Source organism: Octopus sinensis, linkage group LG10, assembly GCF_006345805.1.
Source record: "Octopus sinensis linkage group LG10, ASM634580v1, whole genome shotgun sequence".
In the NCBI taxonomy this organism is placed as follows: Eukaryota; Metazoa; Mollusca; class Cephalopoda; order Octopoda; family Octopodidae; genus Octopus; species Octopus sinensis.
Window position 1 is genome coordinate 75,372,884 of NC_043006.1, and position 18,115 is coordinate 75,390,998.

At 36.4% G+C, this 18,115-nt stretch overlaps 1 protein-coding gene across 6 annotated transcripts in view; it reads left to right on the forward strand.

Moving 5' to 3' along the window:
- The window catches only part of LOC115216820 (solute carrier family 12 member 2), a 371,203-nt gene that overhangs the window by 260,458 nt on the left and 92,630 nt on the right, over nucleotides 1–18,115 (forward strand). The window contains exon 1 of one of the 6 annotated variants that reach the window (XM_036506828.1): nucleotides 16,532–16,685. The exons of the other annotated variants lie outside the window; for them this stretch is intronic. Coding sequence (XP_036362721.1) covers nucleotides 16,584–16,685 — 102 coding nt within the window. The 5' untranslated portion in view covers nucleotides 16,532–16,583. Of the gene's footprint in view, nucleotides 1–16,531; nucleotides 16,686–18,115 lie in introns of those variants that run through there. 6 annotated transcript variants of the gene reach the window in all.

The following is an 18,115-nucleotide window of genomic DNA, read 5'->3' on the forward strand; positions in this document are numbered from 1 at the left end:
AGTTCAAATTCCGCCGAGGTCGGCTTTGCCTTTCATCCTTTCAGGGTCGATAAATTAAGTATGAAAGGCGAATGTTAACATCTGCACTGGTAGGGAGAATACGGGAGAGCTTAGGTGGCAGAAATTGACAGATAACTCAATAGGCATTGATGAAAGTCTAAGATCATCTACACCAGTATTTTCACCAAAGAGTATGGTCATAATGTTCTCTTTGAGTTCAGGTGATTTATTGAGAGACTGACTTCAAACAAAGATGGCTAAAGTTTGTAGGCCACTGTTTTTATCAAACAGAGCAACCTGTCACTGGGTATTTTCTGCTATAACTGCATGGGGATGTTCAAGCCTGATGATCAGGCTCGCGTGATGTATGCCTTTGAACTTATGTGAGACACAAGACTATGCACTGTCTCGGAGTTGGCATGTGCAATGTCATCTTGCACAGCTTGGAGGCAAACTTTCTCTTAAATTGGAATCAATGTCTATGAGTAAGGTGGCATAGACTAAAGAAAGAACAAGGAAAGAATTTACTCCTTTATGTAGTGGTGGCATTGTTTAATTGTTGGGATGTTAGTTTACAATGCTGACCTCATCTCTACCCACAGGGTCATGACCTGTGAGGTGGGTCAGTTGGATTTGCCTGGTACATTGGTCCATGGCCCATGAGCCAGGGAGAGAGCCTGTGGTTATTTGTTGTGGCCCTTCTCTTAGAAAAAAAAAATCTTTGAATTTTGAGAAGACTCTCTCATCCTGGGGTCTGGAAGTAGTTAAGTTCCACTTTGCCAAATTTCTCTCAGTTATTTCAGTGTATCTTACTTCAGGACATTGTCCGAAAGACAAAAGTATCTTCAATCACCCATAGAATTATAAGACTTTATTTATCTGTTATTTTATATCAAAAGTACAATTGAGAGAAGTAGATAGATAGATAGATAGATAGATAAAGAGTAAAGAGAGTAAAGAGAGGGGGAGAGCTAAGTAAAGATTGAGATCATTCCCAGATGTCTGAAAGAGAAAAAGTATAAATTGTCATTTATTCAGATCTAATGACATGTGACTTAGACAGGGAATAGTCTTTTGTCTTTTGATCTGAGTTTGTATTATTGTTCTGATGTCATTAGGTCCAAACTTGTCAGCAAACCAATCACTTTATTTGATACCATTTAACCACAATTGCTTCTTGTGTTGATAATTCAGAGAAGCTTTCTTGAAATACTAATTATACCTATACCTACATAAAAGGCTTATTTTTGTTTTTGAAAAGTATTCTAGGATAGTTTTGGAAGAATATGTATTCTGTGGTCGTTAAGAATAATAATAATGGTTTCAAATGTTGGCACAAAACTAGAGAAAGAAAGGGGAAGTTGATTACATTGACACCCCCACCTCCCGGTGCACAACTAGTAGTTACTTATCGACCATATAATAATGTAAGGTAAAGTTGACCCTTGGTGGAATTTAATGTTAATAATTCTCTCTATTATAGGCACAAGGCCTGACATTTTGAGGGAGGGTGTTAGTCAATTACATTCACCCCAGTACTCAACTGGTACTCATTTCATTGATTCAAAAGGATGAACGGCAAAGTTGACCTCGGAACTTGAACTCAAAATGTAAAACCAGAAGAATTGTTACTAAGCATTTTGTCCAACATTCTAACGATTCTGCCTGGTCACACTACCTTAACAATAATAATAATATTAATAATAATAATAATAATAATGGTTTCAAATTTTGGCACAATGCCTGTGATTTTTAGCAGTAGAGCTAAGTCGATTACATTGAGTCCAGTGCTTAACTTGTAGTTATTTTATTGACCCTGAAAGGATGAAAGGCTATGTTGAGCTTGCCAGAATCTGAACTCGGAGCATTTTGCCCAGTATATTTATGATTCTGCCAGCTCACCACTTTAATAATAATAATAATATAATAATAATAATAATAATAATGGTTTCAAATTTTGGCACAATGCCTGTGATTTTTAGCAGTAGAGCTAAGTCGATTACATTGAGTCCAGTGCTTAACTTGTAGTTATTTTATTGACCCTGAAAGGATGAAAGGCTATGTTGAGCTTGCCAGAATCTGAACTCGGAGCATTTTGCCCAGTATATTTATGATTCTGCCAGCTCACCACTTTAATAATAATAATAATAATAATAATAATAATAATAATGACAAGTGCATTGAGAGAGCGCAAAACCTCTACCAAGGCAACACCAATGTCCTCCCAACAATTAGCCACAGATGATTTTTAAAATGAGAATATCTGGAATAACTCGACTGCTCTCACAAACGAGAATGCTAAAAATGAACCCGACCGCTCTCAAAAATTAAGTAAAAAAAAAAGAAAAATAATCCAGAATCCTTGTCCGGTACCGGATTGATCCCACAAAATCTAATCGGTTCATGCCAGTCACGAAGCCAAGCATCCCTGAAAGTTTCATCCGAATCAGCCAGCAGTTCTTGAAATATCTTGTCCATGGACAAACAAACAAGCACGACTGAAAACAATACCCCAACCTTCACTAAGGCGAAGGCAATAATAATAATAATAATAATGATAATAGTGGATGCTACACACAACTCAAACTCACTTATAATAGAGATGTCTCCCATAACTTAGCTATTCCGCAGAAGAGATGGGCTGCCCCAGCATGGCTGTAGTCTAATGACTGAAACAAAAATAAAAGAAAGGTAAAAGATACCCTCTTTTTTTATATAATCATCATCATCATTGTCGTTGTTTAACATCTGTTTTCCATGCTAGCATGGGTTGGCCGGTTTGACTGGGGTCTGGGAAGCCAGGAGGCTGCACCAGGCTCCAGTGTGATCTGGCAGTGTTTCTACAGCTGGATGCCCTTCCTAATGCCAACCACTCTGTGAGTGTAGTGGATGCTTTTTACGTGCCAGGGGAGGCTGGCAACAGCTACGCTCGGTCGGTGCTTTTTACTTGCCACTGGCACGGACAAAATGCCATAACACTATTAGTGCCATATTCGGTTTGCTTTAGGTTGTAAAAGATTGAAATTATTGGTGTAAGAGCTTCCTCATTGGCTTATTCTCATTCTTCAAGAGGAATTTTACCTGAAATCTACTGAAGCACTCATCAGTTTTACAAGGCAGCCACTGCTTACTGAAGTAACCTGTAACCTTCGAATTTGTGTTGATTTACTTCCTTAGGTGGGCTGAAGTATTTTAACATTCAAGTCTTTTCTTTGCCGCAATCAGATTACAGCATGGTGACATGATATAAATTGCCAAACTGTTGGCCAGGTGTTGTGTTTGTTATTGATTGGTTTGTATCTGGAGAAAGTGATATATTGTCCACGTCTGTGCTGTGAGAGTGTCTACGAATTTCAAAGATGAGAGATGCTGTTTTTATATATATATTCTTTTACTCTTTTACTTGTTTCAGTCATGTGACTATGGCCATGCTGGAAAACTGCCTTTAGTTGAGTAAATCGACCCCAGGACTTATTCTTTATTCTATCAGTCTCTTTTGCCGAACTGCTAAATTACGGAGATGTAAACACACTAGCATTGGTTTTCAAGCGATGTTGGGGGGACTAGCACAGACACACATACACATACATATATACGATGGGCTTCTGTCAGTTTCCGTCTACCAAATCCACTCACAAGGCTTTGGTCAGCCTGAGGATAAATTAGAAGACACTTGCCCAAGGTGCCTTGCAATGGGACTGAACCCGGAACCAAGTGTTCATAAGCAAGCTACTTACAACACAGCCACTCCTACGCCTATACTTACCACACAGCCGCCCCTACGCCTATACTTACCACACAGCCGCCCCTACGCCTATATATATATATACATGTAGGTGGCGAGCTGGCAGAAACGTTAGCGCACTGGACGAAATACTTAGCGGTATTTCGTCTGTCGTTACGTTCTGAGTTCAAATTCCGCCGGGGTCGACTTTGCCTTTCATCCTCTTGGGGTCGATAAATAAAGTACCAGTTTCGCACTGGGTCGATATAATCGACTTAATCCCTTTGTCTGTCCTTGTTTGCCCCCTCTATGTTTAGCCCCTTGTGGGCAATAAAGAAATATATTATATATATATATATATATATATTATATATATATATTATATATATATATATATATATATAGGTATCTATGGACCCATACTAATACTCACACACGCATACACATACACACTGTCGCAGACAGACTACTACTACTTTGAGAGAATGATGTTTCCAAACCAGCTGCTGTCGTAACCAGTCCATTTCTGTCTTTTAAAAGTTGTCCAACTTTCTTTAATTGCTTTCTTAAAAAAGAGAGAACAAGTCGTTTCCTTTTTGGTTTTTAAAGATAATTTATATCTTTGGGATGGAAACTTTTCTAACATTTTTTTTTTTCCCCCCTCTTGTTTCTTCTCCTTTTCCTTCCAGTTTTAACATGCAGTTATATGTGCTCTGCATACAACATAGAATTCAATAATAAATTCAAAGAAGCTGCTCAAATTCACAATGTCTGAATGCAAATAGAATGATATATGATTGTGAAATGAAAAGCACGTGCACTTTCCCATGATGTTTGTATCATTTCCTGTCACTGTCCAAACCGAAAGTCATGTAACTTCCAATTTGTCTTGCTTGCTATGTTCTGAGATCAAACCTGCTGAGGTCAACTTTGGTATCATCCTTCTGGGGGTTAACAGAACAAAAAGTGGAGGCACAATGGCCCAGTGGTTAGGGCAGCAGACTCGCGGTCGTAGGATCGCGGTTTCGATTCCCAGACCGGGCATTGTGAGTGTTTATTGAGTGAAAACACCTAAAGCTTCACAAGGCTCCTGCAGGGGGTGGTGGTGAACCCTGCTGTACTCTTTCACCACAACTTTCTCTCACTCTTTCTTACTGTTTCTCTTTTACCTGTATTTCAAAGGGCCAGCCTTGTCACACTCTGTATCATGCTGAATCTCCTCGAGAACTACGTTAAGGGTACACGTGTCTGTGGAATGCTCAGCCACTTGCACGTTAATTCCACAAGCAAGCTGTTCCGTTGATCGTATCAGCTGGGACCCTCATCATCGTAACCGACGGAGTGCTCCTATTAACAGAACAAAATACCTGTCCAGTAAAGGGAGTTGGTGGTAGCAACTAAATACCTCCCTTCAGAATTGTTGGCCTGACACTTAAATTAGAAACGGGACTAAAGGATTTTCAGGGTTGTGGAGAGGCAGAGTTGCTAGCAGACTAAACAAAATGCTCCACGGTGTGTCGTTTAACTCTTCATTGTTCTGAGTTCAAATCCTGCTGAGGTCAGATTTGCAGTTCATGGTTTTGGACATCTACAAAATAAAGTACCAGTTAAGTAGTGAGATCAGTGTTATTAAACCCTCCCCTAAAAATAGTTGGCCTTGTGCCTAAATTGGAAATCAACATCATCATCATAATTATTATTAAGAAGGCGGTGAGCTGGCAGAATCATTAGCACACCGGGTGAAATGCTTATTGGCATTTCGTCTGCTGTTACATTCTGAGTTCAAATTCTGCTGAGGTCGACTTTGCCTTTCATCCTTTTGTGGTTGATAAATTAAGTACCAGTTGTGTACTGGGGTCGATCAAATCGGCTGTCCCCCCACCAAATTTCAGGCCTTGTGTCTATGGTAGAAAGGATTATTATTATTATTATTATTATTATTATTATTATTATTAAGGCAGTGAGCTGCTACAATCATTAGCATGCTGTGAACAATGCTTAGTGGTATTTTGTCTGCCGCTACATTCTGAGTTCAAATTCCGCTGAGGTCAACTTTACCTTTCATCCTTTTCAGGGTCGATAAATTAAGTACTAGCTGAGTACTAGGGTCGATGTTATTGACTATCCCCTCCTCCAAATTTCAGGCCTTGTGCTTGTAGTAGAAAGGATTATTACTAAGGTTACAAGCTGGCAGAATTGTTAGCATGCCAGACAAAATGCTTAGCGGCATTTCGTCTGTCTTTATGTTCTAAGTTCAAATTCTGCTGATGTTGGCTTTGCCTTTCGTCCTTTCAGGGTCAATAAATTAAGTGTCAGTGAAACTCTGGGGTCAATGTGATTGACTATCCCCCTCCCCACAAATTCCAGACCTTGTGCCTGTAGTAGAAAGGATTATTATTATTATTATTATTATTATTATATTATTATTATTATTATTATTTTTATTATTATTATTATTATTATTATTATCATCATCATCAATAATATTAATACACTAACTTTTTGTTTTTGTATGTACTTATTGTGTGCGTCACACTTCAAAGAAGTGGCAAAGCGAGAGAGAGGAGATTAGAGAAGTAAGAGAGAAAGAGAGCGTGGCAGAGAGTGAGAAAGTGAGAGAGAAAAGAGAGAGAGTGAGTGGTGACAGTGTTCGTTTTGTGTTTTTAAATGTTTATCACATCGCAAGAGAAGTAGATACATAAATCCAAAGAAAAGTTCATACATAGATATATAGACACAGCAAATATTGGCTGTCCATTTCAATTTCCATTACCACACGAGGATATAATTAACTCACAAATGGCTGAGTACTCCACAGACATGCATAACATTAACATAGTTCTCAGGGAGATTCAGCTTCACACAGAATATGACAAGGCTGGCCCCTTTGAATTACAGCTACAACTCGAGACATATATATATGAATCTATTTGTGTGTGTATAGTATAGGTTAGTTAAAACATGTTTGCAGCAATAAGTGTCATGTGGTGGAAATAAACACAATTACCAAACTTTCATTCATAAATCCATTTATTACTTCATTCTTTTCTGTTTCAAGTTGTACATTTATACCCAGAAATTTTCAACAACTGCACGCCAGAAGAAATGGAAAAACAAGTAATTTTATTTCCTAGAAATTCAGTTTTGCAATAAATGAAAAAGTTCTTAGTATTATACCAGAGGCACTTAAAACGTACTTAAGCACAGATTCAGTGTCCTGCAATAATGAAGAGGAGGTTCAGAACTATCCATTCGAATTCATAAACTCACTCGCTCCACCTGGTATGCCTCCTCATCGCCTCAACTTAAAAGTAGGAGCTATTGTAATGCTGCTAATTTAGGGAGAAGGGGTTAGTTGATTACATTGACCCCAGTGCTCGACTGGTACTTATTTTATTGACCCTGAAGTGATGAAAGACAAATATGACCTCCACAGAATTTGAACTCAGAACATAAAGTGAGACAAAATACAGCTAAGTATTTTGCCTAGCACGCTTACCATTCTGCCAGTAATAATTATAAAAATAATCATAATAATAATAATAATAATGATGATGATGAGAAAAGTGAGACAAAATACAGCTAAGTATTTTGCCTAGCACGCTTACCATTCTGCCAGTAATAATTATAAAAATAATCATAATAATAATAATAATAATGATGAGATGAGAAAAGAGAGACAAAATACAGCTAAGTATTTTGCCTAGCACGCTTACCATTCGCCAGTAATAATATAAAAATAATCATAATAATAATAATAATAATGATGATGATGAGAGAAAAGAGAGACAAAATACAGCTAAGTATTTTGCCTAGCACGCTTACCATTCTGCCAGTAATAATTATAAAAATAATCATAATAATAATAATAATAATGATGATGATGAGAAAAGTGAGACAAAATACAGCTAAGTATTTTGCCTAGCACGCTTACCATTCTGCCAGTAATAATTATAAAAATAATCATAATAATAATAATAATAATGATGATGATGAGAAAAGAGAGACAAAATACAGCTAAGTATTTTGCCTAGCACGCTTACCATTCTGCCAGTAATAATTATAAAAATAATCATAATAATAATAATGATGATGATGAGAAAAGAGAGACAAAATACAGCTAAGTATTTTGCCTAGCACGCTTACCATTCTGCCAGTAATAATTATAAAAATAATCATAATAATAATAATAATAATGATGATGATGAGAAAAGTGAGACAAAATACAGCTAAGTATTTTGCCTAGCACGCTTACCATTCTGCCAGTAATAATTATAAAAATAATCATAATAATAATAATAATAATAATGATGATGATGAGAAGAAAAGGCATTGGAAGAGCAATGCATATCCTGTGCACAGATAAATTTTCTCACATATTATAGAGTGGCTTATAATGTGTTGCTTACCCATGCTTTTTAACTTAACTGATTTGTTTTAATTTAAAAAATTTCTTTTGAGTATCACCATTATTGGTATTTATACTCCAGTGAAATTAAGAAATCAACTCGTAAATAAACAAAACTGTCAAATCCACTACTACTACACACACACACACACACACTCATATCTGTGTATGTATTTATTTGTGTATGTATGTACACACACGTGTATTCAAGCATAAATACACCATGATCTATCATGCAGACGAGGGTTGATTCCTATGAAAAAGAAAGTGAACAAAATAATATGGCCACTTACTCATCAGGAAATTTGTAAATGCAATTAAATTTTTTTTTTGTTTAACTATCACCATTATAGTTATTTATACTCTGGTAAAACTAAGAAATCTAGTAATAAATTATCACCATTATGGGTATTTATACTCTGGTGAAATTAAGAAATCATGTCGTAAATAAATGAAACCCTCGAATCCATCACTCAACAAACATGTGTGCATGTGCACACACACAGTTGCATAATCAAACTAGATGTTCATCATTTCAAGCTACTCACCCAATGAGTATGTCTGCCAAATGTGGTGAAAATCGGTTCAGCTGTTTTCCTGTAATTTTGCACATGCAGACAAGCATGGGAGATTACAATACCCTACTTTTGCTTACGCACACAGTGTAATAATAATGATAATAATAATAATAATAATAATGATAATAATAAATGCCCTCATGCAGTACCAGGCAGTGGCTCTCATGGCTTTTGATCTTAACTGAGTGGAAGTGTTATCATGTACATTGTTTTGTCTTGGTATAAAAGATGGGCTGCAGCAAATATTCTGCTCAATACCACAGATTTGCTTGTCAGTTGTTTGACCGTAACCAGTTGAGCATGTCCTTTAGTGGCTGACAACATGAGCGTCTCTGATCATGAGCAAGCTACTTACCATACAGCTATGCCTGTGCTTATTTGGCAAGAAAAAAATAAGGACCATCCCAAAATATAACAATATCTGTTTTGACCCCTGATTTCACATTTGGAATCCTGCAACAAAACAAATACATAAACATATAAAGCTATATATGCATAGTGAAATCAAAACCAAAGCCAATTCGATGACTGGCATCCGTGCTAGCGGGGTGCAAACAGCACCATACAAGTGTGATCGTTGATAGAGCGGCTAACCGGCTTCTGTGCCAGTGGCACATAAAAGGGCACCATTTGAGTATGATCGTTACTAGCGTCACCTTACTGGCACTTGTGCATGTACTAAAAGGGTGCTAATCCGAGCATGATTGTTGCAAGAGAAGCCAACTGGATTCCGTACCCGTGGCATGTAAAAGGGCACCATTCGAGCATGATCGTTACCAACGTCGCCTCACTGGCACCTGTGCCGGTGGCACGTGTAAAAAGATTCGGGCGAGGTTGTTGCCAGTACCGCCTGACTGGCGCCCATGCCAGTGGTTCGTAAAAAGCACCCACTACACTCTCGGAGTGGTTGGCGTTAGGAAGGGCATCCAGGTGTAGAAACTCTGCCAGATAAAGATGGAGCCTGGTGCAGCCATCTGATTTTCCAGCCCTCAGTCAAAATCGTCCAACCCATGCTAGCATGGAAAGCGGACACTAAACAATGACGATGATGATGATGATGATGATACATACATACATAAAGTCCATCACCTGATGTGTCTGTTTGTACCCCAATTAGTGTGTCGACTAATCTTTTGGCACATTGATACATCAGGTGTGTTGGAAGTTACGAGAGAAATTGATGTAGTTGGCATGGTACTTGGCACCATTCAGTATTGTGTATTGCAAGAACAGCTGGGAGACAAGAAATTTCCTGAGGGTGGAGAACTGTATTTAATATCTGATGTGGAATTTAGAAAAAAACAAAAGTTAGTAGTGAGAAGCAGGAAGGCAAGTGCAAAACACAATTTTCAAGTGGAGGGTTGGGCGTAGCTAGCAGGCTTATTACAAGAGAGCCCACTATGATATTGTACAGGCTGTAGAGAGGTAAAGAGAGAATTCAGCATTAGAAATTCAATGAGACCAGTGTATATGTGTGTATGCATACATATGTATTTATATATTTATGTACAAACACATACATATAACTGTCACAACCAGGTTTTTTTTTTAATAATTTTTTTTTTTTTAATTCAGAGGTTGTAAAACTTGTTTTGTATTTTCTCTCCTTTTTCCTTGAAGAAGGATTCTGTCTGAAACACTCTGATTTACTAATTCCCATGGTAAAGTCAATGAATTTTTTTTTTCTGTGAATTTTAACCATAATAAGTCTTGCTGATTCAGTCCAACATCCCACTCCCTGATCACACATGCAACATACTGCTGAGTTGTAAAAGTACATTAGATGGATGAACAATATATAAGTGTGTATGTATATATATATATATATATAAGTGTGTATGTATATATATATATATAAGTGTGTATGTATATATATATATATATATGTATGTATATATATATATATATATATATATATATGTATGTATATATATATGTATATATATATATATGTATATATATCATCATCATCATTGTTGTTTTTAATGGGCACTTTTCCATGCTTGAATGGTTTGGGTGGATTTGCTGATTATTCACTGATGATTTTTCTATGGCTGGATGCCTTTCCTGTCCCCAGCCCTCATCCGTTTCCAAGTAAGGTAATATTTCTCCATGAAAGGCGGCGAGCTGGCAGAAACTTTAGCACGCCAGAAATGCTTATCGGTATTTCATCTGTCTTTACGCTCTGAGTTCAAATTCCACCTAGGTCGTCTTTGCCTTTGATCCTTTCTGGGTTGATAAATTAAGTACCAGTTGTATACTGGGTTCGATCTAATCGATTGGCCCCCTCCCCAAAAATTTTGGGCTTTGTGCATAGAGTAGAAAATAATATTTCACGAAGGGTACAACAGGTTTTCACAGGAAGCTGGAAACAAGGGGCACTTCTTGAATGACAATAAAATTAATTTACTATCACATGATAATAATGTGAAGAAAATATGACATTCGTCTTTTTACTTTGCAGCATTATCTTAGTTTTCTTTTGACAGCTATTTCTTTTCTCATATTCATGGTTTCTATTCTAGATATAAATTGAAAATGATCTGCTGTCATTAAAAGAGGAAAACAAAAAACACCTATGTTTTCATAAGAGTTAATTCGCGCTTCATAATCCATTTCTTGAGATACTATTTTACTTTGGTATTATTTATTTCTATTTTAACTGGCTTTTATCATTGTGGTATGGCTATACTAAAGTACTACCTTCCAAGGTTTTGTAGCAGTTTGATTGTTCTTTAAATTTATTTTTATTTATTGAGGCATTAAGATTTCTTTTTTATATAGGTGCAGGAGTGGCTGTGTGGTAAGAAGCTTGCTTATCAACCACATGGTTCCGGGTTCATTCCCACTGTGTGGCACCTTGGACAAGTGTCATCTACGATAGCCTCGGGCCAACCAAAGCCTTGTGAATGGATTTGGTAGACGGAAACTGAAAGAAGCCTGTCGTATATATGTATATATATAATATATATATATGTGTGTGTATGTGTGTGTGTATATGTTGCGTGTTTTTGTTTGTCCCCCAACATTGTTTGACAATTGATGGTGGTATGTTTATGTCCCCGTAACTTAGTGGTTCGGCAAAAGCAAACGATAGTATAAGTACTAGGCTTCCAAAGAATAAGTCCTGGTGGCAATTTGCTCAACTAGGGGTGGTACTCCAGCATGTCCACAGTCAAATGACTGAAACGAGTAAAATAGTAAGGGGATGTAACTCAACATCCCATTTCATATTGACATACACCTTCCCTTCCACATGCAATGATTTCTGATAATTCATTCTTAGTCCTTTATATTTTGATGAAGTCAATGCTGTTACTTCAGTCCATTAACTGTTTTAGACTTTCTCAGAGTCTCAAATGCTAAACAAAGCAGTGATAGTGGTGTTATTGCCACACTTTTTTTGTAGGTAGTAAAACATGGTGAGAATAATGTAACTAATAAAATCCTAGTCACATTTATCTCTTTACTCTAAATCACTTTCATAATTTATTCCATCAGTGCTAAATACACCTACTGAGTTTTGATTTGTATTTTATCAATAATAGGATTTCCATAGCTAATCAAGATATATTTTTTTGTGGAATTAATATAGGATGATAGTTTTTTTTCTATTTAGTTTTGTTTGTATTTCTGTCTTGTAATAAGGAAATCATAAAATTTAAATAAATATGAGTTGATAACAGATATTTTTACATATTTCTAGACCAAGCTGTGCAACAATACAAGAGCAAATTCACCCACACAGGTATAAATGCAGATATAACAACCATGAAAAAGCACACAATCCTCACTCATATATAACCAAATGCATTTTTATTATAGAATGGATTAATACATTACTAAAAATATTCATAAGAGCAGAACACCATAAGTATTGTAACCAAACCACCTACAAACAGTTAGAATATAGAATATAGAAAGGACAGCACAGGAGCCTGAAGTAATGTATATCCTGAAGATGGGGCTGAGATAACCTGGAAATGTTGATAAAGATGAATTTAGGAACTTTATTGTTCTAAACTAATTATAAGGTTCTGATAACCATATAGAAAGAAACTTTAAACTATAATTAATTAAAAAGTTTAAGTTAGAGCAGTCATGTTTTCAGTACAACATCTTTAAATAGAAAAGTCGTTCCCTGTGTGTGTGTGTGTGTGTGTGTGTGTGTGTGGTGTGTGTGTGTGTGTGTGTGTGTGTATGGTCATCTAAGTATCCATAAGTCGTTAGGGTTGTTATTGCTGGTGAGGGTTTTATGAGGTCGGAGTGCAAATCCTACTTCAACTTGTTTTAGTTGACAGAGGAATTGTCATTTCTATTTTTTGACCTGCCACCCCCCGCACATATATATATATATATATATATATATATATATATATATATATGGAGGCGCAATGGCCCAGTGGTTTTGGCAGCGGACTCGCGGTCGTAGGATCGCGGTTTCGATTCCCAGACCGGGCGTTGTGAGTGTTTATTGAGCGAAAACACCTAAAAGCTCCACGAGGCTCCAGCAGGGGGTGGTGATCCCTGCTGTACTCTTTCACCTACTCTTTCTTCTGTTGGCCTGCTCGCTTAGCCAGCGGGGTGGCGTCATTCGAAGGCTAAAACAATGCGAACGCATTGTGACCAGCGATGTGTAACTACATCTGATGGACTGGTCGGTCACGTGATCACGTGATATATATATATATATATATATATATATATATATATAACAAAGTTGAGTTGTGAGGTATCGCACGAGTGGAATTATATATGAAAGAAGGTTTTAAATTGCATTTTCAAACCTTCTTTCGTCAAATCTTGCTATCCAGGGTTTCCTGGCTGAAATATTAATTTATTTCATCATCTATCAACTTGTTAAAACCTGCAAGATGATTTGGTAACTGTGTTCACTGCATTCAGGAAAAGACAGAGAACACAGGGGAGATAATTAACTTTACACTAAATATAACCAATGTCTTGTATATACTCATTATTATTTAACATCCATCTTTCATGCTGGAATAGGTTGAATGGTTTGACAGATTCTGGTGAATCAGAGCACTGCAGCATGCTCCAGTGCTTCTTTTGACACAGTTTCTACGACTGAATGTTGTTTCTAATGCCACTCACTTTACAGAGTGTACTCAATGCATATTTTTGTGGTACCAGTGCTTGTGATGGTCTCCTTGTAATTTCAAGGCCAAGGGCTTAAAGTAGCCCCTCTGAATGAAGAAATGAAGAGAGAGTGGGCAGTGATTCTAAGTGAAGTTACGGGGCTGGTAAGAGGAGAGGATGGGGTGTATAGCAGACAACAAGGGATAAGGAAAGGAATATTAATGACGGTTATTGAGAAAAAGGGGGCATAAAATTGAAAGGTGATGGGGCGGGGTGAAAGGATGTGTCTAGGCTAGGGCTATTCCACATTATAAGGAGTGACTATGGATAGACAGATAAGGATGGGCACCCACCCCCATCAGTATGATAGCAAGTTCATCATAATCATCCCCTTATCACCATATCAGTCATATCTTTACTCATATGAACACACCTGGGACTAATTGAGTTCATTTCATAATTATGTATTTTTAAAAGTTTTTATGTTTAGCAGCTTTAATAATGTAAACATTAATTGTGCCACATACTTAATTCATCATCATCATCATCATCATCATCATCATCATCATCATTATCATCACCATTGTCATCATTGCCTTCCATGTTGGCATGGTTTGGATGGTTTGACAACAGCCAGCCAAGCAGAAAACTGCACCTGGCTACTGTGGCTATTTCGACATGGTTTTTTACAGCTGGATGCCCTTCTTAACACCAACCACCCACCCACCCACCCAACAGAGTGGACTGAGTGTTTTTTTTATGTGGCATGAGCACAAGCGAGGTCAGTTTTGGCTTGGCTTTTACAGCTGGATGCCCTTCCAAATGCCAACCACTTTACAATGTGGACTGGATGCTTTTTACGTGCTTTTTTTATGTGTTTTGTTTATGTGCTTCTGGACAAATCTCACAGCTAATAATTACATGAACAAAACATATGAAGTACGTGGTATCAGTAATACATACATACATACATACACACACACACACACACACACACACACACACATATTTTTGTAATAAAAAAGTTCTTCATTGTAATTCCATCACAGGTATTTCTCTTAACTTTTTTGAGATTTCAACTTCCAATTTTTTTAATTTGTTTTTTTTAATTTGTTATCATCATCATCAATATCATCATCATCATCATTGTTGTTTAATGCCTGCTTTCCATGCTGGCATGGGTTGGATGGTTCGACTGACGGCTGGCAAGCCAGAAGGCTGCACCAGGCTCTGATCTGATCTGGCAGAGTTTCTACAGCTGGATGCCATGCCCTTCCTAACACCAACCACTCCAAGTATGTAGTGGGTGCTTTTTACATGCAACTGGTATGAGAGCCAGTCAGGCGTGATTGGCATTGACCATGCTCCAACGGTGCTTTTTACATACCACTGGCAGAGGAGCCAGTTAGGGGACACTGGCAATGATCACGCTTGAATGGTGCTTTTTACTTGCCACCAACATATGAGAGCTTTGTTTTAAAAAAAAAATCATCTTTCTACAACATGCAAATAAATCAGTAATTACATCCCTTTATTCTCCCTTTTCTTCTTGTTTTTCTCCCAATTTCCTTCAATTTCAACAATCCTAAATATATACAAATGATGTTGTGTCAAGGGAGAGTCATTCTCTTTTAATGCCTTATTATTTAATACACTCGCTGGTAAAGTTTCCACTCATTTACTTATCTCTGTTTTTTTCCTAAAATGTTCATAGCGTCTTGCAGCCTTTTCAATGTGTTAAATAATAATGGACCAAAAGAGAATAATTCTCTCCAGACACAACAAAATATGCTTCAACACACGAACTCACAGAAAGAATCTTGCAAACCAAATCTAAAAGTGAAATATACTTTACCATTATATATGGATTGAACCAGTGGAATACCTTGGATTATACGATCCCTAATGAGGACTTATATGTGTGTGTGTGTGTGTATATATATAGTAAATCCAAAAAAGAAGAACAAACAAAAAGATAAACAACAACGTGAGGACGTGGTACATGTAAAGCATTAGCAGATGCTCAGGGAAGGAAAGAAAAATGGTTTAATGTTTCGAGCAGGCACTCTTTTTCGGAAACAGAGGAAATTCTAAAAGTAGGGAAGGCGGAGATAGTTGTAATAATGAAATGACACCAAATGGTAAATCATTTAATATGTATGTTTCAGTTTTGCATAATATTAATAAGAAATGCGTCCATTATGTAAACCTTCCTCAGTGAAAGCATATCCCCTCCATAGTGTAACATGAAACACAAACACACACACACACACAGACACACATGCACACACATATATGATGAGCTTCACACAAAGTTTCCATTTGACAAATTGACTCACAAGGCATCGGCTATTGTAAAAGACACTTACCCAAGGTGCCATGCAGTAGGACTGAACCTGAAATCACCTGGTTGCAAAGTGAGCTTAATTAACCACACAGCTATGCTTGCGCTTGTGAACATGATGGGCATGATGATGATACTGGAACTGATACCTGTTTACTGTTAATATGCCTTCTTGCGACGAGGATGCTTACAACTCAAGGCTGTCTCTGTTGTTCTGTTTATCACCTGTTCCCCCCACCACCAACACCACGATCCTATCTCTTGGCAGCACATTTATAGGTGAGAGCCGAATAATAAGCAAACTCAACAACATACCTACCACTGTGGTACTCCTCTGAACTAAATTCTAATAATAGTGTGGGAAGGTGACATATTACTGTTTTTACTGTTTTTGCATTTGGTAAGCTGCAGTTGGGAATCTAGTTTACTATGGCTCTGTATACGATAAACAACCTTATCCCATCGCTGGATAGTGATAAAAACAATAACAAAAACAACGGCCAACTCGGTTCTGGTGGGGACGTCAAAAAGGTAAAATATATGGCGCTTTGCAAAATTTGCTGGTTTTAAAAATTCTGATTAATATTATGATTATAATAATAATAATAATGATGATGACGATGATGATATTGATGATTATGGTTTCAAATTTTGGTGCAAGGCCAGCAATGGGCTTGACAGGTACATTTTTCATCAACCCTGAAAGGGCTGAAAAGCAAAGTCGACCCCGGTGGCATCTCCACTCAGGAAATATAGGAGGGATGGAATGCTGCTGAGCATCTTGCACGCCATGCTAAAAATTCTGCCAGCTCAATGCCTTAATTATAATGATGATGATGATAATAATAATAATAATAATAATAATAATGATAATAATAATGATAATAATAATGATAATAATAATAATAATGATTATAATGATATCATTTTCATCATCATCATCATGCCTTTTTGCTATGCTGATATAGTTAGGACTATATAACAAAATATAGCATGTGTGTGTGTGTTTATATATATATATATATATATATATATATATATATATAAAGGCTGGCCCAAAAGTAGGTTTACAGTTATCATGTAATTACTTCAAATTTCTTTTAAAACATTTTATTACACGTAAATTTCTATCTTACAAACATATTATTATATAAATTAGCATAGAATAATGGTTTAATTTTTTTTTCTAATTAAGATGTAAGCTATTAATATATGAATGCGAAAGAGATAGTTGAATAATCGTAAACCTAATTTTGGGCCACCTGTATATATTTATATATATATATATATAAAACAGTGTACATTTAAACACATAAGAGATGACCATAATAGGACATCTGACTCACTAGAAAGAGCAGTTAAAACTCCAAGCCACTTATAGTTGCAATTCTGAAAGGGAATGAAAAATAAAAACATTTACTCTATCTTTCCTGGACTATGCATAGTTTCGGCAAACCATATATATATATATATATATATATATATATATATATATATATTTGTGTGTGCATGTGTGTATGCACATACAGACATGTATATACACAAATTCAATCAGGATATAAGAAACAATACAAGTGTCAAATATATTCAATTCAGTTCTTGCTAATGAGACTGTAAAGGTCTGGAATCGTTGGATATGGAATTGGAAACTCTTTTGTTCTAAACCAACTGTCAAAAAAAGGTAATTTAGAAAATTTGCAAGATATTAAAAAATATATATAGAAAAATAATAAAACTTTAATATAGTCGTTTTATTTAATGAACCATGCATTAAAGAAAAGCGGTTCCTCATATAGATGTATGGGGCTTAGCTGGCTGAAACTTTGAAGTCACTGTCAATGCTGTTCTTGTTAAGTAGCAATAAATTTATACTCTACCAAATGTATTGAGTAATCCTCCAGTCTAATGTAAAATTGATTTTGTTATTATATAAAAACAAACAATATCTATCTACCTGTCTG